Source organism: Gaeumannomyces tritici, assembly GCF_000145635.1.
Source record: "Gaeumannomyces tritici R3-111a-1 unplaced genomic scaffold supercont2.5, whole genome shotgun sequence".
In the NCBI taxonomy this organism is placed as follows: Eukaryota; Fungi; Ascomycota; class Sordariomycetes; order Magnaporthales; family Magnaporthaceae; genus Gaeumannomyces; species Gaeumannomyces tritici.
Window position 1 is genome coordinate 3,760,382 of NW_008804549.1, and position 24,846 is coordinate 3,785,227.

Genomic DNA, 24,846 nt, shown 5'->3' on the forward strand with positions numbered 1-24,846 from the left:
AGGCAGGTGCTGGCACGCAAAAATAAAAGTGGGCGGTTCTTGCGCGTTGTGTTTGGCTGCGACACGCGCCTGGCACGCCTGGTCAGGGCTGAAGCAGGTTCCACTGAGAGCGGTGCCAGCTGGCTGTCCGAGCGTCAGGCTCACTCAGCCCACCTCGGTCCAGGGCGGGTTTGTGGTGCCCCGGCCCAGGGCTGCTGATCAGGGCTGTTGTCAGGGCTGCGCGCTGGGGTGCGCTGGGGCAGAGGCCCGGCAGGCGGGAGTCACGTTATTGGACCCACCGATGCAACCTCGAATGGTGGTCGAGGATTTTACTGTGGTCAGCAACAAAGGACTGGGTGCGGTGCATGGAAGTGGCACCTCCTTTTCGCCGCTTCTGGAAAGTTTGAGACCCAAACGGATCTTCATCTCCGAAACTGCGCAGAGGTAACCCCGAAAAAAGATTGACTCCTGTGCGTCCACATCTGCGCCGCACATCTGTGCAGCTGCGAGCCGGCGCTGCGAGATACCACACGGGTCCTGCGCCTCGGCCGCGCCCGCCGTGGGCTCCGACGGCGCGGGTGGGGCTTCGGGACCGGCATTCGGCGCCGCTTCGGGCGCAGGCTCGATCTCCAGATCACGCACTTGGACTGGCTTCCAAAGCTACCAGCTTGGCTCGAGCCCATTACATTGCGGAAGAGGGATACAGGTTAACACACCACGGGATCTAGTTTGGTGTCGTCTCTCTAGGTTAAAGGGTTATCTCGACCGGCACCACGTAGGGCTGGACATACCTAACGCGTCTTTCATCTACACCATGATCCGATCAAAGATGCCCGACTCCTCGCATGAACCTTCTGCATTTCATAATTGCTGCCTGACCATGTACCTCAGCTCTACTACTTCACACTCCCTGGTGCTTCAAGCTGCCACGAGGGCTACCAAAGCACAGCTGCTAGCACAGATCAAACAAGGCGAGCCGTGGCCGGTGGGCGCTTAGATCCCGCACCAAATTGCTGCCCTCTGGGACGTCCATCACGCCACCCTCTGACAGCGGACCCAGCGCATCTGCCGGCAGGAGCCAGAAGCCAACAGCCTGCGGGATGGACAGTTGCGCCTCGGATGCTGCCGAGTCGGGATTTTCGACGTCGAATTTTGTGTAAATACCGTCGGGCGCAAACCTGCTCTCCCATGTAGCCGCCTCGGAGGCTATGTACCGCTCGGCATCGGACTTGGAGCGCAGACGAGCGTCGACGGCGGTGTCCATGGTCTCCACCGGCCTTGAGGCCAGCGCCACCCGCTTCTTGGCGACAACGGCCGTCGAGATGTCAAAAGCGGCCTCCATGGATTGCCAGTGGGCGATCATACCACGGGGGTCGTCGCCGACGGCAACCTTCTCGAGGTAGTACGCGAGCGCATCTTCCCCGGCCGTTCCCCGTGGATCGGGCACTGGGAGCAGTTGGAAGTTTGCATTGGAAGACCATAGCGGCAAAGCACGGTTGTACCGTGCGGCAAAATGGTCGAGCGAGCCGAACATCAAGCGGTTTTCGGTACGGGACATGCTAACAAACGTTACTGTACGAAAGCCCAGAAGGGCTGCGCGCAGTCCCGAGGCAGCTTGGACCGAAAGACGAGACAGGTCTGGAAGTTTTGATGTTAGCGTACGAACAGGACAGACAGCCATAAAGGAAGCATGGCTGGATTAAAACCGCAAGATGGGTTCGTTGAGTCTTACCTGTAGGCAGTTGAACAGAACCAAACGGCATCTCCCGGCCTAGGGCGATATGCAGGATGCCGAGACCAGTCCTATCATAGGCCCTGGCATCGGTAAGAAAATCGGCCAGTAAGTCAACCTCCCGGTCAACTTCTTGGTCTTCCAAGACGCACACGTCGGCGTCCCAGCATGCCAACGTGAAGTGAATGACGTCGGTTTCAGGCTTTATAGCTAGGAGTGGGGACATGGGGCCGCCGTCGGTCGGGATATGGACCCGGTAATGCCCCATAGCGACGGAGCGGGCCTCTCTGCTAACGCGAAGCAGAGGGCTCAAGAGCCCCCGCGAGTCGGCCTCGAGGCGGATGCGGTAGGGCGCGCCGCTGACCGGGCTCCCGAGCTCATTGTGTGCAGTGTAGGCCCCGGGCGACGGGCTGGCGTCGTCTTCTTGGTCGGGTGTGGTCTCATCAGCACAGGTTGATTCGATGGTGATAGCAATGATGCGCTGGGCGGGAAGGAGGTGTTGCCAGATCTTGCGCCGGAGCTCGGCCGGGAGACTGCTGAAACGGGGGAACTCTGTAGACTCGGGAGGGCTTGCCGAGGATGGGACATGGTCGCCAATGTCGTTGAGAAGCGCCAAATGCATTTTGGGCTTCGTTGGGTGAGTGTTGTCGATGCTCTTTTTTTCTCTCTCACTCTCTCTCTTCTTCTCTTTTCATTCACGTTTTTACTAAACACGGCGGCGCTTGAGCCCGTCAATCACTTTGGGCGGAGCAGGGCAGTGCACTGCCCGCTTATGTAGGAGCTGATGGCGGCCTGACGGGGGCGGGGTTACCGGAATAAAAATGTGTTTATAGAATTGTCTGAAGGTGCGGCTGATAGGATTGATTGATCTGGTAGTCAGCACTATCCCCGTCGCCCCTCTTTTATTGGTGGCCTCGTTCGCCATCTCATCGACGAGCGGGAGCCTCAGTCTGACGGAATTCATTGACCCCGGACGGCCGCAGCATGATCCTCCCAAAGCGGCCGCTGCCTGGACCGGCCAATGTGGCAATTATCGACGAGGCCATGGCCGGGTACCTGGCGGCCCGTTGAGTAAGTCCTCGAAGCCGCGAGGCTGAGCAGCTGGTCTAACTGTTCCTCCGAATTTCAAGTTCGTCCTCTAGCCTCCTCGACCCCCGTGCAGTCAAGTCTTTTGGTATAAAGATTCGTGGCGACCGCGACCATGGAGCACGTTTCCATGATCATCATCCTCATCCCTCACAAACACATCTCATCTTTCACCCACCTCTCCAGCAAGCCTTTTCACTATCAACAATAACAACACACTTGACCACAACAACCCTAACCACAACAAGCCAAAAACACCATATATCTCAACCTTTCGGCTTTTTCAAGATGCAAATCTCTCGCTTCTTCAACTCTCTCTTCCTGGCTTGCCTGGTTACCGCCCCGGCGGCTCTGGCGCAGGAGCAGAATGATCAAAGGTATTTTAGTATTCCATAAAAAGTCTTGGAAAAGGGGGGAGTGTCCAACTAACTTTGATAACCCATAGACTGGTCGCGCGCCACTTCGGCAATGATGGTCCTGGGACCGCTGCTGCGGCTAGGGCCATCCCTTTGGCTCAACGCGGCCTTTTCGATAAACCAGCAAAGAAGCCGGCCGCCAGCCCTGCAAAGCCGCCTGCCAGCCCTGCAAAGCCGCCTGCCAGCCCTGCAAAGCCGCCCGCCAGCCCTGCAAAGCCGCCCGCGAACGCGCCGGCGCGCAAGCCCAAGAAGAACGTCTGCAAGATCAAGCAGCCCGGCAAGCCCGGCAAGCCGGGCCGCAGGAGCCTCGCCAAGAGGGCCGTCAAGGCCGTCGCCGAAGGCACCACAATGACGGGCACCAATGCCGACGAGCTGAGGACCTGGAGCCTCAAGAACTGTGTCGGCCTCGCGGCCTACGACTGCGATACGGGCGCCAAAGTCATGGCCCACATTAACGGTGTCAACAGCAGGGGTCAGGACTACAGGGCGCAGACGGTTGCCTTCATCTCCCAGGCCAGCCTCATCAGCGATACCGTCACCCTGCGGAAGCCCAACTCGGCCGACTTCAAGGACGACACGACCGCGGCAAACTGCGCCAAGATCGCGGGCATGGCCATCGACATCAGGGTGCAGCTCGAGACGGCTGGCTTCAATGTCGTCGAGGAGAACCGAAAGATCAAGGATGGTGACATGCAGGTCGCTGTGAACGGCAAAATAGCCATTGACACTGGCATCCGCAGCACCGCCTAATTGGAAGCATGGGAGTGGTGTTGGCCGGGGAGGGTTGAGGAGCAACGGTTAGAGTGAAATTGGGACTTTGGGTTGCTTGGGATTTGGGTTGGTCAGGATTTGGGTTGCTTTCATGGGGAAGCATGGCGTACAAGGCGTTTATTTTGCTCCTTCTAGTACAATGTGTTACATTGCATTTGTTCTTTGTTTGGTTTATTCTCCTAGCGGGTGAGATGCATTGGGCGACGGACCCGGCCAAGTACAGCCGTCAGAAGGGGGCGTTCGAGGTCGCGTTATCATGCAGATGGAGTCAATAGCAATATAGTGCTGCCTGTGAACCCGAGCCTTGTTGATCATGCGGACATGATTGCATCTACCCAAACTACCTGCTGAGAATGTTGCGATGGTCCCGATTCTTCTACCCGGCTAGTATTGTGGGTCCAAAGGCTCCAGTCGGGACCTACGCCGCTCCCAGCCTGGCGCATCTGTCGGGACAGAGGGCGAAGACCAGAACGCCCGCTATCCGAGGACAGCCCGATCCCAGGAAGGCATGGCTCGAGGGCAGCACCCCAACGCCAGCACTAGGTTGCTGCCACCACCTCTCACTCTACCAAGGGGGTAGTCTGATGGAGGAGCGGCTCAGCCCGTGGGCGAAGCGCAAGCGGCTAGGTTAGGCACCCGGCCCAGAACCTCGTCTGCTCTCTCCTGGGGAAGTGGGGTATGGATTGGGCGGGTCTTCTTCCGCGGGTGGGGCGGGGCGAGACGGGGCTAAGCGAGAGCAGCAAGGGTCGGTGCGGGTTGGTAGCGCCCGGTCGAGGCAGGTTGCAGTGATGCGTTGGCAAATGCTCAGAGGGCCGTTGGCAAATCACGGCTGGGTGACGGCAGTGTCCACCAGCAAAGATGCAAGCACGCGGTGGAGCCCTCGCCGCTTGGCGCGTCTGGGCGGAAAGCGGCAGCTGAGCCGGCGCCGGCACGTTGGGCGGACACCAGGGTAGCGGCGCGAGGCTGGTAGGAGAGCACATCCGGCAGGCCGGCCGGTGGCGGCGAGGGTAGCTTGTGGCATGGCAACGACCTTGGGACGAGGCGACTGGCCTCTCCACCGGAGGATTGTGCTGATCTCGTAGCCGCGGTGGACATAGCGTCCCCGGGGAGCTGAGTGACCTCGAAGGTGCCGCCGTGCGGGCTTGGTCCGCTGTATGAGGCGGGAGGGTTGGCTAGGTTTTTTGAAAATTTTCTTTTTCTTCTCATTGCAGGCATTCCGAGCTGTATGCCTAGATACTATCTGGGTCCTTTGTCTGGACGGACTAATGTCTGTCTCGGTATCATGGAACGGGAGTCAAATGCGGCTGCCCCAGCCGTGCCAGCCCCTTAAACCCCCTCGCCGTCATTGCGTCCCCAAAGCTTGACCGTGCGATCGTGGCCGCCGCTGACAATCCATTTTCCGTCCCTGCTCACGTCAACGCTGGCAACAGGGCCAGTGTGCCCGCTGAGGGACTGAACCAGAGCCCAGTCGTCCGCGGAGAATATGTTGACCTTGTTGTCGAAGCCGCTAGAAACGACAAAGGTGCCCGACTTCTTCGGCAGAGGCTGTCCTTTGTCGTCCAGCCCCAGCGGGTTTCCACTCAGCGGGCCGTCCAGTCCCTTGAACCAGCGCATGTCCGACACGGCGCTCGTATGCGCCCCGATGCCTCCAGTGCGCTGCGCCTTGCGGACGTCCCAGCACTTGATCCAGCCATCGGCTGAGGCCGACATGACGCGGTAGCCGTCCGAGGACCAGTCAAGCGCATATATTGGCTTGATGTGTCCGTCCTGGTGCCCATCGAGTATGAAGATGGTCCTGCCTGTCCTCAGGTCCCACACTCTGCCGATACTGTCTTGGCCTGCGCTGGCTAGGAGCGACCCATCCTCGTTGAAGCTGACTGCAAAAACTCCGCGAGAGTGGCCCTCCTGTAGCAATAGCTCAGTCTTCTTCTCCACGTCCCATAGCCTCCAAGATGTATCCTCCGAGGCCGAGGCTAGATATCGGCCAGAGGGGTGGAATTCGACTCGACAGACCCTTTGTGTATGACCTGACAGCGTGGCAAGCGGCGTGTCATGATTGAGAGACCACATGTGTATCTGGCCTTCTGCTCCTCCGCTGGCCATGTTCACGGTGTCGGGAGAAACACCACTCTCGGGCAAGGTCGCACCGGGGAACCATGAGAGGCCGCTGACCTTGTTGGTGTGGCCCCTAAACGTCCTCGTTTCCTGCAGGTCGGGGATTGTAAAAAGCTTCACCGATCCGCCCCAGTTGCCCGCAGCGACAAATTCTCCGTTTGGCGATATCCTCGTGATGCTTAGGTGACGCTGGCCCGCGGTCTGCGAGCCCTGCAACTCGAATCCCTGCAGCTTTTCCTTGATTTGTTTTCGGAACCTGACGTGCGTCCTCTGGACGATGCCGGATTCTTGTTTCTGGAATGCAAGGCGCTGCTTTGCTCGGGGGAGTGAGTACCTCGCGATATCTCTCCTTGCTTCGAGTAGCTCGGGCTCGCCTCTGGTGTAGAACTCCTCCTCGCGCTCCTCGGCGTCATCCGATGCTGCATCATCAGCATCCTCCATGTCAACATCTTGGCCCGGCGCTTCGCCCCCCCTCTCCCGCTCCTTTTCTCTCATCAGGAGCTCCCGTAGCCGGTCTCGACGGTCCGCGGGGCCCTCGCCGAAGAGCGTTATGGGCTCGCCCATTTCCCGGAGCCTCGATCTAACCCGTCCATCGTCCGTGGGGACCGCGATATTCGCGGCAAGCCGTTTCCTCTCGAACTGCGACATGAGCACTGAGGCCTTCTCGGACGCGATGCCGGCCCCACTCGTTGGCACGTCATAGTCGTAATCGACAGCTGAAGCGCAGATTGTTAGCTGGTCACCGGGCTCTCTCGCAGGGTGGATGAGATATAATCATTTGGCACCTACGGATGTTGCTGAGATCTATGCCACGTTTCTGTGAAGTCCAACAGCGTCAGAGTCAGCCCGTTGCAGAGGAAAGTAAAGCCAAAAAAAAAAAAAAAAAAAAGGAAGAAAGGAGAGTCTAACCTCCGACTCGGCCTCCTCAACATAGGCCTGCCGGGATGGGTGTACCATCGACATCTTGAAGGTGAGGCGGCCGACCCGGGGCAGCTCCTGCTGGGAAGTCGACTGGGTCCGAGTGTGGCGTTGCGACCTCGATTGTCTTTGGTTCGGATGCGTGAATGGAAGCGACGGCCGTAGTGGTAAAGTGGCTTGGCCGGCTCAGGTAGGTCGGGGTTGGCACTCCACGGAAATGCCTGGCTCGGTTTGCGACGGCGAAGACGCGCGCAGAAGGCAGGTAGGTGCGCGCGCTCACATGAACTTGGATGCGCTTCACTTGAAATGCCCTGACAAGAGGAAGTCACTTAGAAGTACCCTGTGCAGTTTCTTTGTCGAGAAGGAACCAGCCTGGTACCCTGTGGCAAAGTGGAACAAGTCTCCACCTTCCAGCCACAACGAACTTGGGCGCGAAACATGCCTGATTTGATAACAAGCGATAACATTCGCAAGCCTCCGCCAGGTGCAACTGGATCCTGCCCTTTGAACCCGACTCCATTCAGCCATCCATCAACCATCGATGCCGGATTGTATCTTATCCTATGCAGTCTCAATTACGTCCCCATTGCCGGGTCAGCCGAGTCGCGACTAAGTTATCAAATTGGCGATCCTGAACCCGACAACAACACAGAAGAACTCTCGACCCGACAGACAGCCTCGCACGCCTCGAGGTCCTGCCCCATGTTGCGGCTTGAACCAGCCGCGCGATCTTACTGAAAGCACTTGCCAGGGCCCTTACCACAAAGCCTGGTTGCGTATCGCCAGATTTCTCGCCAGAGGGGCAGCTGAAAGGTGGAACCACTCTTCCAGAGTTATCGCGACGACTTCGGAACGATGGCGAGCATCGATCGATACAGGCCTGCCCGGGAGGGCTATCAACCGCCATCGTTACCGCCGAAGCCTCCTCCGCCGGCCGAGCGGCTCTCGAGATCTCCCACCCGCCGAATCGCCGTCCCTCCGGCCGTGCCGTCGCCGCCAGTCCAGACGTCGCGGAACTCGCCACCACACCCTACGTCGTCCAAACGCGTAGTGCCCGTCTCTCCCGCCAACGCGGCAGCAACAGTAACGCCGCCCCCCAAACCCAAGACTAGCCAATGGTTCTTCACTGCGAATGAGATCCTCGCCACGCAAAGCATAATTGACGGCTTGCGCCCGGTGGAGGAGCGTGTGAGGAGAGCCAAGGGTGTCAGCTTCATCTACCAGGCTGGAGTCCTTCTTGAGCTCCCACAGATCACTTTGTGGGTTGCTGCTGTCTTTTTCCATAGGTTCTTCATGAGGGTCAGCCTGGTGGAGGAAAAGAATGGCGTACATCATTATGTGAGTTGATCTGCGGCTTCCCCGGATACCCAAGAAAAGGGTACCTGCTTGCACAAGCACGATCCTCCAGCTCCCTACTCGGGCAGGCAGCAGTGGAGGGCATCTCGAAATAGCCCCATACTAACGTATGTTCGTCTCTAGAACATTGCTGCAACCGCACTGTTTTTGGCGAACAAGACCCAAGAGGATTGCCGCAAGACGAAGGACCTGATCATCTCGGTCGCCCGTGTGGCTCAAAAGAACACAAGCCTGATCATCGATGAGCAGAGCAAGGAGTACTGGCGTTGGCGAGATAGCATTCTGATGCACGAGGAGATCATGCTGGAGATCCTCACTTTCGACCTCATGGTTGATATTCCCTACCAGCCCTTGTTTGAATACCTCAAGCGGCTGGGTCTTCACCATAACAAGCGGCTTCGGGATGCGGCTTGGGCCTACATTAACGACTCCTGTTTCAGCATGCTACCGCTGCTGATGTCGGCGGCCGACATTGCCGCAAGCGCCGTGTTCTTCGCCAGCGTTTCCACTCACGAGAAGATCAACGATGTCCAGGGCGAGCCTTGGTGGCGCCATCTCAAGGCCGACGAGACGCGCATCGCAAAGGCAATAGATGTCATCGTCGAGTTCTACAACGAGAACCCTCTCGGCAAGAAGGACCCAAGGTACCAAAGCTCCCCCGAGTTCTCGCTCGAGAGCACCCGGCGCAGGAGCGTCGACGCCCTCCTGAGCCAGCCTGGGGCCGGCTCGAGCCACAATGACACGCCACTGGGCACAGACCGGGGCACCCAGAGCCCCAGCGCCCGCGCCGCCACCAGCAACCGCGCAAACGACGACCACGACCGAGACAGCAATAGCAACGGCAACGCCAATGACCCCGGTGCCGCTAGCGCGAACACGGTTAGGGAATCTGCCGGCGGGGCAACTTTACCCCCGTCGGATGCCGAGTCGCAGTCCCTGTCTGCAAGACCAAACGGCTCTGGCCTCATCTCTCCAGGCATAAAGCGCGGGCCCGGACAGGAGCCGGACGCTGAGAGGGCTGCTAAGAAGCCGCGCCTTGCAGACGAGGACGAGGGCGAAGTTCCGGAGTCATGACTTTGAGCATCGCCCTATGAAGAGGTGCTGGCGAGGTCGTTTGGTTCCCCCATCTCGGCCCAGGGAACGAGCTTCATGGGTAAGGAGGGACAGATATCTTTTTATTGTTCAACAGGTCGAGGTCATTGGGAGGTTTCATTTGGGAGGTTCCACAAACGGCGCTCGGCCAGGAATGCGAGGCGCATCTACTAATTCCTTCCCGCCTATCGTTCTCACCACTGCTGGCGTTCGGTCCCTGTTTCAACATTATTTCCCATTTCTTTCGATAACCCTTCCTGTTTTTGTTATCCATGGGAAGGTCTGGCCGATACATCAGGATTTCATTCGGCGCTGTACAGTTAATGAAGCAATCAGATGCACAATCCAATACGCTCCACAGCCAACAGCGCTGTTGCCCGCGAGTCACCGTCCATGAAGTCCAAGGCTAGGTAGGTATTTCTGTCTTTGGCGTTGAAAAGTTGGATTTCTTTCATTACTCTTTTTGCTCCTCACCTCTTCCACTGTATCTGTCGACCGACATGGACCGCGTCAGGCCCAACCCCCCGTGTTTCTCAGCCATCTTTTCGTCTAACAGGTCAATCACGTCGAGCATGTTGGTGCATGCAATCAGAGCCATCCTCTCCTTCTTGTTCAGCAGCGAGCGCTTGTCCGGGCCAAATCCGGCGCCGGTCATTTCCGTCAGATGGTGTTGGACAAGCTTCAGGGGCAGCGGCGCGCGAGCGACTTTGTTCATGAAGCGCTCGACAACCTCCCAGCTGCACGCGCCCTGGTTTGAGAACAGCGCAGGGTTGGCCAGGATCGCGCGGGCGGACATCAGCCCTGCCAACTTTGGCAGCACGGGTCGTGGGCTGCTGGGATGCTCCGCGTCGGAGCGGGGCTTGCCTGGTGCGCCATCGTGTCCGCCCGCCCGCGTGAGCAGGGGCGAGGAAAACGGCAGGGTGTCGAGCGTGAAAACGTCGCCTGATACCAAGATCGGGACGGCATTGCCATATTTCGAGGTCAGGACCTCGAGCGCCTCGACGTTGATGGGATCGCTCGAGGGCGTGTTCCTGGTCCTGGGATGGATGGTGAGGAAGTCTATCTGCCGATTCTGTGGGTGGCCGAGGACCGTGTCGATAAAGTCCATGGTCTTCCTGCGAGGAGGGCGGGTGGTCAGCGCGCGCCCACTACGTCCATGGATCTTCGGGAGGAGTGTGCGGCCAGCGTACCGGAGGTCCTTGTGCACGCGTATCTTGACGCTGACGCTCTTCCCGTTTGGGTCGTTTTTAGACTCGTCCAGGGAAACTGCCCACCCATCCACGCGCAGGCGACTCCTCGCCTCGGCGACCATGTCCCGGACAAGCTCCCTCCTCTCCATCAGGGCGGCGCCCAGGACCTCGGCACACGCCCAGGACTGGGGGCAGCCGCAGTTGAGGTCGACGCCACTGACATAAGGGGCGACGAGCGAGGAAGCTCTAGAGAACTCCAAGGGCGAGTTGGAGCCGAACTGGACTATGGTTGGTGGCTGTGGCGCATCCGAGGCGAAAGTGAAATCTACAGCCCCCGTGAAGAATCATTTGTTATTCTGAGCTCGGGAGAGTCGCATAGCAGCGTCATGGTATTGGAAATCAAAGCAAGCCATTGATATAAAGTATGACAACAGGGTCCAGAGATCTTGTTTTCTGGACTGCGGTCTTACCACTATCCCGGGCGAACTGGTTTCGGTTGAACTCTTTGGCTAGGACCATGGGCGTCCAGCACAGATCAACCCCATACGTAAAGACGGTTTGGCGAAACGCAAGCTAGTGACCACTTGTCAGGCCTTTTTTCCTTCTTCCTTTCCTTCCCGGCTATACTTTCGAGGTGTAATGGGAACATGGCAGCAAGGAAGCAGGGAGACATGGTGAGAGACGCCAAACCTTGCTGTATCTGACCATTGGCGCCGAAGCATAGACGAATCTGTCTTGGTCTTTTGCCAGGTCGAATATTTTGAGGGGGCTTGCTTATGCCATCAGCTATCAGCCGGGCAGACGCAAGGGGGAGGGCGATCTAGAGAACCCAAGTTCAAGAAATCAAAGGCGCCGTCTCTGCATACCATTCAGGCGCATCAAAGGGAGGGAAGAGAGAACGCGCAAAGGGATAGAGCAGCAAACACAAGAGCAAAAGAGAAAAGCACAGGCAAACCTGACCTATGCTGTCATCAAGGAAGCACAGCACTTACTGCGTCGTTTGACCTGCCATATTGCAATGCGAGGTGGTAGCCAACAATCCTTTGGGTTTCTCGTGCTTCCACGCGGGCCCCTCACCTATTCCATGGATGGCAAGTGGGCACTTTCTAGGTTGGCCGACGCTTTCAATCACGGATGTTAGCATCACGTGACTCTATTCTGTTCTGTTGCCCATTTCAGTAGCGTCATGCAAGATAGCATCCCCAGAGTCGCACCTTGGTCTGGCCTTGGACCCGCAGCAACTGTACGACACTCTTCAGCGACGATACGCCGACCAGACCTCGACGCCACCAAAACATATTCTATCTTGCAGCCGCCATAATAAGAACCCATGACTCTCGACGCGCCGCGCACTTAGCACTCACGCGCTCAAAAAAGAAGACTGAAAAGGAAAAAACAAAAGGAACGCATCGCGGCCATTGCTTCAAGCCTTGGGACCACAGGTACGTGCCCGAGCAGCTACCTAGGCAGTGACAACGCTGCGACAGAACGTTCATCATGTCGTACCCGGGTCCACCAGGTGTTAGCTCGCCGCACCCATCGCTACCGCCGCGACCGCCCTCAGCGTCGACGGTCAAGAAGCCCGCCGGCGCGTCGCAGGGGCCGCCCTCGTCCCGACTCCCTTCCTTGCCTACGGCATACGGCACGACTGCGCCCCCGGGGTACCCAGCCGCTACAGTCGCTGCGCCGTATTCATACCCTACTACCACGGCGCCTTTGGGCTACAACTCTCCCGCCATCACCGCACCGCCCGCTCACTATGGTGCCTCGCCCACTTTCTACTCGCAGCCCCCCTCCGCGGCCCCGGTGAAGTCTGCTGGCGCCTTCGGGCGTGATGGACACAGCGGAGGCGGCAGCAGCGGCAACAATCGTCGCGGCGGCGGCCACAACGGTGCATACTCGGCATACAACAACACGTTTTCGCCGACAGCGCCAGCCTACCCGAACCAGGCACCGCAGATTAGGAACCCTTTCCCTGCGCCTGGTGTCTCAACAGCCGCTGCAGCGACCCCGCACTCGGCGGCGGGTGACGATGCCGAGATGGCTGCTCAGATCGCACAGTGGCAGAGTGCCTACATTCCCAAAAACGAGGCCGACCACATGGCTGCCGCGGGAGGATATCCATACGCGGGGGCGGACGCGCAGCAGGCACAACCGCAATACCCACAGTACCCCCAGGCGGTAAGCGCCGGTGTTGGTGCCGAGTCGGGACAAAGCACGGAGGAGACAGCGGGCCAGGCACCGGGCCACAAGAAGACGGTATACAGGGCCGGCGGTGGCAAGAAGTGGACCGACGACACGCTCATGGAGTGGGATCCGTCGCACTTGAGGATCTTCGTGGGCAACTTGGCGGGCGAAACGACGGACGAGTCGCTGCTCAAGGCCTTCTCGCGCTGGAAGAGCGTGGCAAAGGCCAAGGTGGTTCGCGACAAGCGCAACAACAAGAGCAAGGGCTACGGCTTCGTCGCCTTCGCAGACCCCGACGACTTCTTCCAGGCGGCCAAGGAGATGAACGGCAAATACATCCAGAGCCACCCCGTGACCATTAAGAAGGCCAAGGACGACATCGTGCCCAAGAACCTCAAGGAGGACAAGAGGAATAACGGCGGGAAGAACAAGAGGCACGGCGGGAACAGAGGAGGCTCGGGCTCAGGGGCTGGGGCTGGGGCGGGTGCGGGAGGAGCGGCATACGAGCCACACCTGGGCCCCGTGCGCCCCGGCGGCGTGGTCAAACCCGGACAGAAGACCAAGGGAGGCCTCAAGCTGCTGGGTTGAGCTGGTGGGTATTCTGGCCGCTGCGTCGCGGTTCCATGCAAGGTGCTTTTGCTGCCAGCTGGCAGAATTGCCGCCGCGCTCGTCCACGATACCCGGACCGTGAAAGCTTGGTATGGCCAGGGGGCTAGAGTGGTGGGTTCTGTTGTCTTAAAATACCATCAACAAGGTAGATGATAGATCCGGTTTGCTCAGATGCGGGTTTGCCCTAAATATCTAGATTCAGCGCAGAAAACGCATACACTGCCCACCACCCGTCGAGAATGCACATGACGGAATAGCCATGCGCGATGCCGAGATGACCAGGCGCCTATTTCTGGGGGGAAGGAGGGGGTCGTCGGGTAGATCAACCGACCAAATCTGGGCACCAGACTTGGCATCGACGCCTCTCGACGTGGCCCCTTTTTTGCACGGGCATGATTTCTTGTCTTCTTCTTCCATTTCTGTACCATGTCTTTGCTGCACGACCATTCTTTCTCCTGCCAGAGCCAAACCTTGGGCACGGCGTCGGCGCTTGCGAACTTGGGATGACTGGTCGACTGCCGTGGAACCTACCGCGACCAAGAAGCCGACCACCAGCCCGGTCCGACTTGTCTCTTTTCAGTCCCACACGCCCACAGGCTCGCAGATAGTGGGGGAGGGGACGGAGAGAGTTTTGTTTTGGAATCTTTTAGCTTCGGGGCTTCCTCCCTCTCCTGCGGCCGTAGTTCCGTCGTCCTATCCCCGATCGGTGGAACAAAAGACCCCTTTCCTTGGGTGCCTAGATACATGCGCACACCCCCTCGCCACGATCCCGGCACCCTGTATTCGACTTTTGCGGCACACCGGATGACGTCTCTGCCCCAAAATGTTGCCACGAGGGCTAGATCACTCTGCCGGTGAGCGCAGGTCGTCATTGTGCAGCTGGCGTGTTTCGTCCACTGCGCCCGACAGGCATATGGTTGGACCGCAAGCCTGTGCAGATCTAGTACATATTTTTCTTCTCTTCTTGCGATGGAGTATGACGGCACAGCCTCATCTCGATCTATGTACGCGCTCCGGGGTGTGTGCGGTCCAGCAGTGAGTTTGTCAATGTTCATCTATGAACCGGCCCTCCCCTCTCCTGTCCATGACGCAGCCCCCGCGCAAAGGCAACCGCTCCGGGCCAGCTAGCGGCCGCAACTAAAAAAGAAAGCCAAATAGCGGGTCCAACTCAAACCGGTACATATTCGTTGTGGTGAACGCTGATCCAAATTACCTACACAAAACGCATGCGGATTTCCATGACACAATCTTCCGCCCTTGCGAACCAAGGCGGCAACTCACTACCTAAACCTATCTGTGTGAGTCTCACAACCAGCTGGCACCCAGCATGGAGTACGTTCAGGGTAGGGGCACCTCTTTTCACCGTATGTGGATGGCAGTTCCACACTGAAGACGATGACACAACGTTCCGGACACCCATACAGGCGCCTCCTTGCCTGTTTCTTTGCTTTGTTATCCTTCAATGACTTTGTCATCCATCCCGAGCCCTCGGCGGCCCTGGCCGTTCCGGAGACGGCCCAAAAGTCATGTGGCCTATCATCCTCGGTCCCCCCCGCGCAGCCTGACTTTACCCAGCGGAAAGTTAACTCTCGGGAGAGCCGCGGCTAGCAAGGGATCAAACCAACTACCCAAAACGGCATTCAACTTATACCGTACCCTACCGAACTGTCCCCGTAGACCATGCCCGGTTAACATGCTCATGTCTCGGAAAGGTCTAACCGCCTTGTCCACATGTTCTAGACCTGGGGAGAACCACACTCGGCGGAGGCCGCGGGGCTGACACAGTGAGCGGGTTTCCTTGTCGCAAGTGTATTATGCATCAGGCTTTCTGCAGCCTCAAACTGCCGTCTGGCGCCTGGCAGATAGCCTTTATCCGAGAGCACTCAGATCGAGTGGTACACTGCTACCCCTGCCAGCACGATATCGCTTGGGTCCTCCCGAGAACTCTCTGGGCTTGGGGAATTTGTCTTCGCTCACAAACTTCCAGCGAGCATCGTTGACGTAGAGCGGCCCATCGCCTCCCGCCCCGCCATGCCTTGCCTCGGACGCGGGCCTTGTTGGACTGTGGCTCGTGGCCCCATTAGGGCTAAGAGTGAAAGCTGAAGGATCAAGCATAGCCGCGCGCATGGGCGATGGCTGATGTGACTGCTGCTGCGCCTGAGCCCTCGGTAGTGGAGGTGCTGGGTAGGAAGATGGCGGAGGCGGAGGTGGTGCAGGTGCGCTCGAGGGCGGAGGTGGAGGGGGCGCCGGCGGTGCTGAATTCGGGCTTGGTGCGCCGGCGGCAGCACGAATGGCCGCCTGGACGGCAAGGTGGGGTGAAGGCGCCCCATTTGATGGTTGAGGTGGCGGCGGTGGTGTATGACGCGCTGGGGCTGCTGGGGGAAGCCGAGGCGCGGCGGAAGGAGGCGGCGGAGGGGGCGCGGGCGGAGCGTTTGGCGCCAAAGAACTGGGCAGTGGAGGTGGCGGGGCCGAGGGATGGATTGCTGACGAAGGCTTCCGGGAACCCGGAGGCGGCGGAGGTTTTTTTACCTATCGGGGGCGGCGGGCCTTTCGCGGAGGCTATCGAGGCCATCGAGGCTGGTCTGTCGGCGGTGCTAATTGTCTTGCGCAGGTTCACCATGGCCGGATGGAAGCTAGGGGGAGCGCTTGGAGCGCTGGGCGGTGCGGGTGCCCGTGTTGGGATCCTCGGAGCAGCTCCTCCGGGCGGACTTGGTGTCATCATGCCTGGCGGCTTCGGAACGAGGCGGGAAGGGGAGTCGGAATCGGACATGAATGACGAGGTTTGATTCGCTAGCGGAACAATAGTCACGTCAGATACACGCAATCGGATAGGTCGCAATAGCAAGAAGCTGTAGAAGTATATGATACGGGCATCTCACCTCCAGTGTCGACACCTGCGCCTCCGGTCTTTCTCAATTTGGGCATGCCGCCGGCAAACAGGCCAGCAAGCGGTGGAGCGCTATCCATGGAGGCATTGGCAGACCCTGTGGACTCGGATCGGCCATGGTCGCCGTTTCCTCGATTACCAGGCACGGGCGGTGCCAGGCCACCCGGAGGCTTCGGCGCGCCGCCCATCATGCCCGGCACAGGTGGGGCGCCGCCGATCGGAGGCCCGCCGCCGCCGCCGCCAGATGAGCTTGCGACGACGGGTGCTGAGCGGTCATTCGTCACGGCCTTCTTCAATGCTCTTCCCTTGGAGATGTCGGAGAGCAATGCGCCCTGTAGCCAATGCAACCCCTGTTAGACGACGGATATCACGCGATGGCGGGAAGACGGTGCGGAGGCGGAGGGGGCGACTCTACGGACTCTGTTCCCTGCCGGCTTTGCGGGGAAACCACCACCCCCCGGGGGAGGTGGAGGCGGCGGCGGTGGCCCTCCCCGGCCGGGCATCGGGGGAGGGGGCGGCGGGGGAGGTGGAGGAGGCATGATGGCGCGACGGCGATGTTCTTGCTCGAGATTCGACAGCGACGGGTCGAGTCAGGGTTCGGGCGGGAAAGGGTGTCCGCGTCGGGGCGTGAGGCGTTCGTGCAGCGAGGCCGAAGCAAGGAGCAACGAGAAGAAAAAAGAAATTGCTATGTATAATGCAGCGTGAGCTTGCCGGCGTTGGCTGGGCAGACAGGCTTGGGTTCCGCGCAACCTGTAACGCAGGAGATGACCGACGACAGGGCTGGCACGTGCGCGCGACAAGCGACGACCTGTTTGTCTGCCTGTGCGTTGGTTGGGCGACTCGCGGTGGCGGGGCAGGAAACGGGCGTTCGCGCGGCAAACAAACAAAAGCCAGGCAACAGCAGACGGCAGGACGGCGGTTGCTGTAGGTGGCCGAGACGCTGAAAAAAGCATCAGCACATGGCTGTTCCCAGGACGTGGTTCAATTAACGTGATGGACCGCTGACATTGAGCTTTCTGGGTGGGTCCTGCTGGCTGGCGGGTGTCGTCACTTGGGGTGTGGCTGAGCCGCGTCCGCGCTTGCCTTGGATCCAAATTTGGCCCAGTGATTGATTCCACTGAGTGCACAGTGTGGGCTTGCAAGCAGGCACTCAAGATCTGTGCAAAGGACCCCGTCCAGGCAGGCTCGGCAGGCCGGCAGCCCCCAATCCCCCCACTTGGGCGAGGCGTTGGGCCGCGTTTGGAAATTGCATACTGAGAGAGGCTGAGAGTTGGCCAGGGGCCTTGTCAAGCCACGCGTTGCCAGTGTCCCTGCGTCCCGGGCCGTGCGCGCCTTCCAGCGTTGTGTGGTTGTCCTCGCGCCTTCCATCAACCCGCCGCGCCGGGTCTGCCTCTCTGCTCTCTGCCGATGTCATTGGCCCCCCACCTGGTTAGTAACTCTGGATCCACCCACCCGGCGGGCACCAGTTCCGGATACGGCACTTGCCTTGCAGCAGGGGTTGCAGTCCAACGCGACATCCCTGACAGCGCGGGCGAAAATTCTCAACCTCATCCCATCTGCGCGGCCCAATTTTTGCTCTCTGTCGCTCTCGACACCTGGCCTGCCCTCCCCATTCCTCGCTTCCTCCCGCTCCTGGTTCTTTTTGCCGACCCAGAGAGGCTAGAGGCTGCACTCACAGCAGCTCCCCGCTTCCCCCAGCGGCCAGACCAGTCAGACCAGCCAGTCGGTTGCCGCTCCAGGCTGTTGGTTGCCGCACCCTATTTCTCCATCGGTCCTAACCCACCACCCACCATTGGCCCGGCACCATGCTCCGTCTTGGGGTGGCACACCCCCCTCCCTCTACCACCTCTCGGGTCTGCCAGATCTGCATGCTGGTGACTTCCCGCAGACATGGCCCTGCCAAGTGGCCGCTGTCTGTAAACCCGGCAGTGGGCGAGCGAGCCCTCACCACTTGCGCCTCCAACAGCTCCTCCAACGCAGGTCACCCGCACCCCGCCGGACGTCCATCTGCACCTGCACCGCCGTCGTCCTGGTCGCCATCGTCCTGGTCGCCATCGTCCTGGTCCCCCGCCCGGATCGGATGGGCGTCTCGGACCCGCGTTAGAGCCCATGCGCCAGCTGGCCGTGCATTCTTGTCGACCAGCACGGCCGCGCGCTCGCTAGGGGGTGCAGGCCAGGCCCAAAGTCAAATCCCCTCCAGTCCAGTGCATAATGCCACTGCAGCAACACCGCCGTTGCCCCCGCTGGAAAAGGTAGTTGCACCGGTGATGCGTGCCAAAAAGGAGTTTCTGGCCCAGGTTGGCATCCCTACTCAACGCTCCACCCTCGATGCTCTGCGCACATGTGATGAAGCTGCCCTCCTGCTGAGGGGCGCTGCCGTCCCGCCCCAGCTGGGCGCCCTGGAGCCCCCATCAGGCAGCTCGACCTCGGCCCTGTTATCACTCGACAGCTCCCGAGGAGTATCCCCTGACGCTGCTACGGCTTCTGCGGGGGATGCTGCGGCTGCTGGTGCTCGCCCTGCTTCGGCCAGGTTCGCCTCGCCCGCGCCTACGAGTTCCCGGCCGGCGCTGGGTTCATCCCCGTCACCCCGGCAATCTCAGGGAGGCTTGGCCGACCCACCCACCTCCCCTCAAACCAGCCCCTCGCGCCAGCTGAATAGTGCGATCGACGGCATCTCGCAGGCGGCCTACGAGATTGTCTCCCTTCCCGCTGTCTTCATCACTCCCAAGATCTTAGAGCTGTACGTCGGCCTTCAGTCCCGTCTTGGGAGGCCTGAAACCCTGCCAGAGGTCTTCTCCATGTATAGGTCAAAACCGGTGCCGCAGGCTCACGGGGCTACCATCAGATACATTGAGCAAAACCCAAACAAGGCGGCAAACGCTGTGGCACCCAGCGTCGCTGAAACTGCCCTGGACGCGGCCATTGAGGCTCGGCACCTGGATGCTGCTGTGGCCATTATCGACAGCGCTTACGCAACTAAGGCCTTCGTCCGGTCCAAGCTCCTGAGAAGGGCGCTGGTGCCCGTCTCGTGTTTCGCTGCACTGCCCGTCTGTCTCTACGTGATCGCCTCGGGAATATCCCACCTCCAGCACACCATGGACCGATCCATGGCCACGGCCATCGCCTTTGCTGGCTTCACAACATACGTGGGCTTCACGTCTGTCATCGGCCTGCTAGCATCTGCCACCGGTAACGACCATATGAAGCGTGTCACCTGGACTCCCGGAACGCCTCTGACTCAGCGGTGGATTCGCGAAGAAGAGCGAGCCGCACTCGACAGGGTTGCCTGCTCCTTCGGCTTTTCGGAATCTCACAGATACGGTGAGGAGGAAGGCGCCGAGTTTGAGGCGCTGCGCGAGTACATCCTCCGGAAGGGCATGATCCTCGACCAGGTCGAGTTGATGGAGGGGATGAGACAATAGGACGGCGTTCCCCGTGGGGGCGGACGTGGGAGGTGTGTGGGGGTCATCGAGCTGTCAAAGGGGCTACGGCGTGTCGGCGTGTCTCGTCTACCTAGACGGCCGGATCCTTCGGTCGTTTGTGGTCACGACAGCAATTCGTCTTGTCCTCTGCTTTCCCTCGACCGCCACGATGGGTTATTTGTCACGTATCAGACTTCATGTTACCCCCCTTCTCGCTCTCGCCCCGTCCCCTCTCCCACCGGCTTCCAAAACAAAAATACGCCGACGGGCGCTCAGCGGACCGGCAGGCGGACGGCAATACAGCTGGCATGGCCACCAAACGTCATACCTCGGTGCACCGCCTCGGCGTGCGCCGGGAGGGACGCTGCTCTGGGAGTGTCGTCTTGGCGGGTCTGCATGTGTCCAGTTGCATGACTGGTCCTTGGTGCCGACGGACGGGGATGTTACGCAGATCAGCAGTCACCCAGCCACGCCCAGGACGCGGGCCCAGACGCTCTGTCGCAGGCCGGTTGAACCTGCCAAGACTTCACGAGCACACACAAACACTCATGTTTCCCAGCTCTTGCCCCCTCGATTCTTGCAGAGATCTAAACGCCAAGCGCCGAGACAAGACTTCTGCCAACATGTTGAGAAGTCTATGGACTGTGCTACAACTCCGCCCGTCACAGGCACTACCGCACGGAGGGACATGGGGCTTTCCGCATCGGGCAAACATCAATGTGTCCCACGCTAATTCTCTTGGCAGTCTCTGTTTCCTCTCTGGCTCTGCATCTTGGCCCCGCTGTCTCTGCCCCTAGCCATGGCTGTGCAATATTTCGATGATCGGGGCTTATGGGATAGTTGCCCGAACTCTCATGTTCGCTCAACATGTATTTTTTGACGTTATCATTTTGTTTTATCATTCTTTTTTTCTTTCGCTTTTTCTTTTCCTTTCTTTTTTTCCATTTTGTGGATGCACCCCTCCCCCCCTTGTTCCTTGCTCGTCAGGCAGCTAGCCAGTTTACCCCTGCCCACGCTTCCCCTTCCCGACCTTCATTTGGCTCGGGCACGTATTCTAATCTGGACAGTGGATCTCGAAGACTAGGTGAATGCACCACCACCACACACGCCCCCCCTGGGTCTTGTCGACAATGACAGCGCTAGCAGGGGGATCTTCCTCTCCCTTGGCGCGGCTCCTGTTGCTGGGCTGATATATCTATCTGATCGTCTCCGCCCCCCGTCCCGACTCTCGGTCCATACATGATCTGTCCAGCACTCACTCACTTACATGCCTATCTGCCTACATTCCATCTTCTTACTCACATATCCATACGACACACCCATACTTGCCCATTCCCGGCCTGCCCACAGTACTCGACACACACGGACAACCATTATTGTCTTTGCCTGTGGCATTGACAGCGTGACCTTACCTAGACAGCCCAGGCGATTTCGCACCGGTTCGCTCCCTGTCTTCTTTACACACAGTCCTGGTGGCCCTCAGCTCGCTTGGTACCTACTCTTTGCCTCGTCTTTTGGTACTTTTCGATCTACCTCCGCCTCCCCGGATCAAGAACCCCATCTTATCCAGTACCCCATATCTCGACCATCCCATCCAGGCGTCATAGACCTCTACTCCAGGGCAAGCCAAATTAGGCAGGCACGGGTCTCAACTCTGCACGGCGGCACCACCACAGCCAGGACCCTACCTAACCTCAACCGTCGTCGGCCGACCGGCTCAATGACTTGAATCCCCCACGTCGTCGGATCCTTCCTCTTCGTACCACTGCCGCCCTGGCACTTTATTTCAACCCTGAAACGCTGCTTCTCCCCGAGGCCCGGCTATCCCGCGTCCGCTCGAGGCCGTTATCGCGCAATGGCTCCCGCCACTCAGGCTCCGGGGATGGCGCTGGTGTCGGCCAGGAGGGAGGATATCGATCCTCAGCAGTGTCTGCACTACGCACAGTTCGCCTCCAGGCTCGACCGGTGGCATTTTGATTTTCTTTACTGGGTTCTTTTCGCCACCAACATTCTCCTGCTGTCTATTGCTTCGTTCTGGTACTCGAGGTATGTCATGCGCCTCCCCTCCTAACCCGGTGTTTTTCTTGTCGGCCCCTACTAACAGCAAGCCTTCGATGGGCAACATCAACAGGACAAACGATAAGACCAAGGATATGGTACCAACAAACCCCGAATTTGTGCGACACCACAAGCGCTGTCTCTATGTGACTATCGCCCTCGCGAGTCTGGCGGTGGTCATGTCGGTCATCGAGGTGTTTGCTCTTCTCGCACTGCAGTTCTGCGACGGCGAGGATCTCATGGCGCTGTACTGGGCCACCTGGACCATGCTGCAATTCGGCTCCGTCATCGCCATCTTCGGCATCATTCTGCACATCATACTGGTGCTGCAGGGCCAAGACCGACCGCCCTGGGCACTGGCCCTCGGCACCCCCGTGCTGGTTGTCGCTGGCGTTGGGAACCTCATCAACTCGGCGCTGCACAGGAAGACGACCAAGGTTATTAAGAAGACCAAGGAGGCCAGGAGCAGGTCCAACAGCAGATCTGGGACCGTGCCTATGAGCCAGGCGTAAGTCACAATCTCTTTACTGCCGACTGCGGACGCGGCATCAACAAAAGAGACCCCTGCTGACACGGCCTCCGACTCTAGTCCCACGATAAGACCGGAGAGTATGGATAGCGACCATGGTGACCGGCCAACCATGCAGCAAGCCACGGTAGTTGGGACGGCGACGGATGGTGGTGTTATCATCCAGCTATCGAGGTCGGACCCAGAGCTCGAGAGCCGCGGAACATTTCTCGGACGCGATAATGACGGACGTGTTCTAGTCTCGTTCCGGCAAGACAAGGTGGTTGTCGTCAACGGGCCAGCCGCTCTCGAGGGTGTTTTGGTGAACCCACGCCAGCGGGAGCAGTCGGAGCCGGTCCGAGCCGGCCACAGACACAAGGGCTCGGCGGGGAGCTCGTTCTACGAGCAGCTTCCGCTTCCCCCCTTCAGCTCTCTCGACGTACAGATTCCACCGCCCAGCCGTAACGGCGTGGGAAGTGGCCCAAGCAACAGCGGACCCAGGCCGCAATCGAGCGGCGGTGCCACGTTGACTCCTACGTCCCCGACATCTCCCAACAGACCCGACACCCGTTCCTACAAGGCGTATCCGGATGATGCGGCGGCGAACAGCGAGAAGTCGCCTCGGATCGAGTTCCCGCGTCTCGACAAGCCCGACAGGCCGCAGTGAATGATGGGCAACGCACAATTTGAAAACACTCATTACATTACATTCATCTACCTTGATCTCACTCTTCCAACACTTTTGTTTCTGCCACACACTCTTTGCTAATTCTTTGTTCCTTTCTGTTCTGGCTCTCTTTTGTTCTCTTCTTGTATCGCACAAGCGTTTCCGCATGGGAAGATTCGGTACGCGATGGTTACGGACTTAGCATGCAAAATGGGCGTTTTGCTTTTCCTGCACAAACATGGGCCTCACTCATGGTCTTGCCATGAATCTTTCCTGGACTCAGTAAGGATGAATTTCAGGCGAAGGATTTGATGACCAACGGCCGGGGCGTTTTGCTGGATTTTTTTCTTCCTTGCATTTTTCGGTTGTTTTTTTCTGCCTGCTTTTTTTTTCTCGTTTATCTCGCCTCTCTTGCCAATCGATTTTGGCCATCCGATACCCTGAGACAATTCCCCCTCAACCCAAAATTTATGTTTGGCTCTGGATTTGTAAATATCTCGCTGCTTTTTTTTTCTCTCCGGCCACCAACATGTCTCCCTGTCGGGCTCGACGTCGTTGGTTGGATGATAAGCCCCATGTCGGTGCAAAATCAACTACCACGCCTATCGGCGTGGCCCTCTACCTTTCCCCCATTGGCGGAACCGGACTCTGGGCTGGCCAGCTCCGGCATCTAGGTTCATCCAAGTGAATGCGTGTTTCTGATGTTTCGTTTCCTCCCTATCCTCCCTGTGCCTTCCCGCTCCCCCTTTCTTTCCTTTTTGGTCGGCACACTGTGACTGGCAACAAAATTTGGATGTTCTGGGAGCAAGGGACCCCCCTGGTCGGGACGAGGGTCACCCCTGGCCGCGGCAGGGCCGGGAGGGTAAGGAAAAGGCCCGGTTGGGCGGGCTGGGCGCCCGACGGATGGAAATATGTATGAGGGGGAAGCGAAGGGAACATAAAGACGGCGCAAAAAAAAAAAAAAATTCGACCATGTGCGTCAGGTTCAGCAATTACGGCAGGTGTCGGCGCAGCCAAGGTATGACAACGTTGGGCGGTGTAACCTGGACTCGCAGCACCTTGTGTCAAATCAGTTGAGCACTATCTTCTAATCACTTTTTTTGGGTTTTTTTTGGGGGTTTTTGCTGTCTCAGCATCCCTGCTCCTTGTCGCCGCTCTGGTTTTCAAGCCACACATGCTGACGTTAGGCGCAGCTCTTCTTATCAATCAACAAAAATCCACGACAGCTTGACTCACATTCGGCGACGGGCAGGTTCTGGGCGAGCCGTGCTTGCCGGGATGAAGGCTGAAGGGATTTTTGGGCAAGGGGAACGATGTGTTTTTTTTTTTTTGTTGAGAAACGAAGGGAGAATAAACGAAAGAAACAAAAACAAAAGTAATGCCAGGGTGTCTTGTCGTGTCGTTCGTTGCCCTGCAACCACACCGCCGTCGGTATATTTCAGTTACCTTTTGGGGGAGGATACATACACATGCAACTGACCCGACCTAGCCCGCCCGGGCGAAAGCTCCATGCAATGCCGGCAGTCGTGTAAAAGTATTTTTTTTATGTGTGCGAATCTGCTCGGGAACGGAGAATGCAAAGATGTGAGGGCTCCAGACCCCAAAGGGGAGAGATGAAGAAGCCAGAGGGAAGAGACGCGCGGCCAAGGCCCGGAAGGCGGATCTGCGCAACCGCACGCCGCTGCGTACGTGCTTTAGACCGTCTTGGCTCTTGCTTCTCTTCTCGTCTCTCTACTTCCATCTCGTTTTCCTTTCTTCCTCCTTTTTGTCAGTTTGCTTGTTTGACCGTGCCTCCTCTGTGCTCGACGTGCGCCGCCGCCCGTGTTTCTCCGCCATCTTGGCTTCCACCCCCC

General features: G+C 58.8%; 10 protein-coding genes across 10 annotated transcripts; 6 read left to right on the forward strand and 4 right to left on the reverse strand.

The window, feature by feature from the left end:
- Window positions 1-669: 669 nt before the first annotated feature.
- GGTG_10214 (hypothetical protein) lies at window positions 670-2,528 on the reverse strand. Its single transcript, XM_009228083.1, has 2 exons — window positions 1,712-2,528; window positions 670-1,617 (listed from the first exon to the last, which is right to left on the reverse strand). The coding sequence occupies exons 1-2, from the start codon at window positions 2,331-2,333 to the stop codon at window positions 932-934; spliced, it is 1,308 nt and encodes a 435-aa protein (XP_009226347.1). The 5' UTR covers window positions 2,334-2,528; the 3' UTR covers window positions 670-931.
- A 557-nt stretch (window positions 2,529-3,085) lies between these two features.
- Window positions 3,086-4,259, forward strand: GGTG_10215 (hypothetical protein; the record flags this gene model as incomplete). Its single annotated transcript, XM_009228084.1, has 4 exons — window positions 3,086-3,174; window positions 3,243-3,898; window positions 3,954-4,010; window positions 4,168-4,259. 4 exons carry the CDS (start codon window positions 3,086-3,088, stop codon window positions 4,257-4,259), a joined length of 894 nt encoding a protein of 297 aa, XP_009226348.1.
- Window positions 4,260-4,529: 270 nt separating this feature from the next.
- On the reverse strand, window positions 4,530-7,370 carry GGTG_10216 (pre-mRNA splicing factor). The gene is made up of 3 exons (XM_009228085.1): window positions 7,009-7,370; window positions 6,889-6,916; window positions 4,530-6,815 (listed from the first exon to the last, which is right to left on the reverse strand). The coding sequence occupies exons 1-3, from the start codon at window positions 7,060-7,062 to the stop codon at window positions 5,311-5,313; spliced, it is 1,587 nt and encodes a 528-aa protein (XP_009226349.1). The 5' UTR covers window positions 7,063-7,370; the 3' UTR covers window positions 4,530-5,310.
- Window positions 7,371-7,479: 109 nt separating this feature from the next.
- On the forward strand, window positions 7,480-9,848 carry GGTG_10217 (cyclin-K). Its single transcript, XM_009228086.1, has 2 exons — window positions 7,480-8,355; window positions 8,497-9,848. Exons 1-2 carry the CDS (start codon window positions 7,873-7,875, stop codon window positions 9,445-9,447), a joined length of 1,434 nt encoding a protein of 477 aa, XP_009226350.1. The 5' UTR covers window positions 7,480-7,872; the 3' UTR covers window positions 9,448-9,848.
- Window positions 9,849-9,863: 15 nt separating this feature from the next.
- GGTG_10218 (tRNA-dihydrouridine synthase 4) lies at window positions 9,864-11,721 on the reverse strand. Its single transcript, XM_009228087.1, has 5 exons — window positions 11,648-11,721; window positions 11,346-11,424; window positions 11,126-11,228; window positions 10,656-10,980; window positions 9,864-10,580 (listed from the first exon to the last, which is right to left on the reverse strand). Exons 1-5 carry the CDS (start codon window positions 11,665-11,667, stop codon window positions 9,920-9,922), a joined length of 1,188 nt encoding a protein of 395 aa, XP_009226351.1. The 5' UTR covers window positions 11,668-11,721; the 3' UTR covers window positions 9,864-9,919.
- A 161-nt stretch (window positions 11,722-11,882) lies between these two features.
- On the forward strand, window positions 11,883-13,677 carry GGTG_10219 (hypothetical protein). Its single transcript, XM_009228088.1, has one exon. It carries the CDS (start codon window positions 12,153-12,155, stop codon window positions 13,428-13,430), a length of 1,278 nt encoding a protein of 425 aa, XP_009226352.1. The 5' UTR covers window positions 11,883-12,152; the 3' UTR covers window positions 13,431-13,677.
- Window positions 13,678-14,302: 625 nt separating this feature from the next.
- Window positions 14,303-17,433, reverse strand: GGTG_10220 (hypothetical protein). Its single transcript, XM_009228089.1, has 3 exons — window positions 16,758-17,433; window positions 16,331-16,670; window positions 14,303-16,241 (listed from the first exon to the last, which is right to left on the reverse strand). Exons 1-3 carry the CDS (start codon window positions 16,875-16,877, stop codon window positions 15,559-15,561), a joined length of 1,143 nt encoding a protein of 380 aa, XP_009226353.1. The 5' UTR covers window positions 16,878-17,433; the 3' UTR covers window positions 14,303-15,558.
- Window positions 17,434-18,228: 795 nt separating this feature from the next.
- GGTG_10221 (hypothetical protein) lies at window positions 18,229-18,442 on the forward strand (the record flags this gene model as incomplete). Its single annotated transcript, XM_009228090.1, has 2 exons — window positions 18,229-18,254; window positions 18,319-18,442. The coding sequence occupies 2 exons, from the start codon at window positions 18,229-18,231 to the stop codon at window positions 18,440-18,442; spliced, it is 150 nt and encodes a 49-aa protein (XP_009226354.1).
- Window positions 18,443-18,605: 163 nt separating this feature from the next.
- On the forward strand, window positions 18,606-19,760 carry GGTG_10222 (hypothetical protein; the record flags this gene model as incomplete). The annotated part of the gene is made up of 1 exon (XM_009228091.1): window positions 18,606-19,760. The coding sequence occupies one exon, from the start codon at window positions 18,606-18,608 to the stop codon at window positions 19,758-19,760; it is 1,155 nt and encodes a 384-aa protein (XP_009226355.1).
- Window positions 19,761-21,615: 1,855 nt separating this feature from the next.
- On the forward strand, window positions 21,616-22,993 carry GGTG_10223 (hypothetical protein; the record flags this gene model as incomplete). The annotated part of the gene is made up of 3 exons (XM_009228092.1): window positions 21,616-21,806; window positions 21,892-22,326; window positions 22,408-22,993. The coding sequence occupies 3 exons, from the start codon at window positions 21,616-21,618 to the stop codon at window positions 22,991-22,993; spliced, it is 1,212 nt and encodes a 403-aa protein (XP_009226356.1).
- Between the last annotated feature and the right edge of the window lie 1,853 nt (window positions 22,994-24,846).

Bases quoted from the DNA above. Each gene is read 5' to 3' on its own strand.
- GGTG_10217 (XM_009228086.1), top strand. From the start codon at position 7,873: ATGGCGAGCATCGATCGATACAGGCCTGCCCGGGAGGGCTATCAACCG. The intron at 8,356-8,496 runs GTGAGTTGATCT...GTTCGTCTCTAG, and splicing joins AGAATGGCGTACATCATTAT to AACATTGCTGCAACCGCACT.
- GGTG_10216 (XM_009228085.1), bottom strand. From the start codon at position 7,062: ATGTCGATGGTACACCCATCCCGGCAGGCCTATGTTGAGGAGGCCGAG. The intron at 6,917-7,008 runs GTTAGACTCTCC...TGGACTTCACAG, and splicing joins TTGAGGAGGCCGAGTCGGAG to AAACGTGGCATAGATCTCAG. The intron at 6,816-6,888 runs GTAGGTGCCAAA...TCTGCGCTTCAG, and splicing joins CATAGATCTCAGCAACATCC to CTGTCGATTACGACTATGAC.
- GGTG_10219 (XM_009228088.1), top strand. From the start codon at position 12,153: ATGTCGTACCCGGGTCCACCAGGTGTTAGCTCGCCGCACCCATCGCTA.
- GGTG_10218 (XM_009228087.1), bottom strand. From the start codon at position 11,667: ATGGCAGGTCAAACGACGCA. The intron at 11,425-11,647 runs GTAAGTGCTGTG...GGCATAAGCAAG, and splicing joins ATGGCAGGTCAAACGACGCA to CCCCCTCAAAATATTCGACC. The intron at 10,981-11,125 runs GTAAGACCGCAG...CGGGGGCTGTAG, and splicing joins CCAGTTCGCCCGGGATAGTG to ATTTCACTTTCGCCTCGGAT.
- GGTG_10220 (XM_009228089.1), bottom strand. From the start codon at position 16,877: ATGCCTCCTCCACCTCCCCCGCCGCCCCCTCCCCCGATGCCCGGCCGG. The intron at 16,671-16,757 runs GTCCGTAGAGTC...CATTGGCTACAG, and splicing joins CAAAGCCGGCAGGGAACAGA to GGCGCATTGCTCTCCGACAT. The intron at 16,242-16,330 runs GTGAGATGCCCG...TTGTTCCGCTAG, and splicing joins CGCAGGTGTCGACACTGGAG to CGAATCAAACCTCGTCATTC.
- GGTG_10214 (XM_009228083.1), bottom strand. From the start codon at position 2,333: ATGCATTTGGCGCTTCTCAACGACATTGGCGACCATGTCCCATCCTCG. The intron at 1,618-1,711 runs GTAAGACTCAAC...CAAAACTTCCAG, and splicing joins TTCTGTTCAACTGCCTACAG to ACCTGTCTCGTCTTTCGGTC.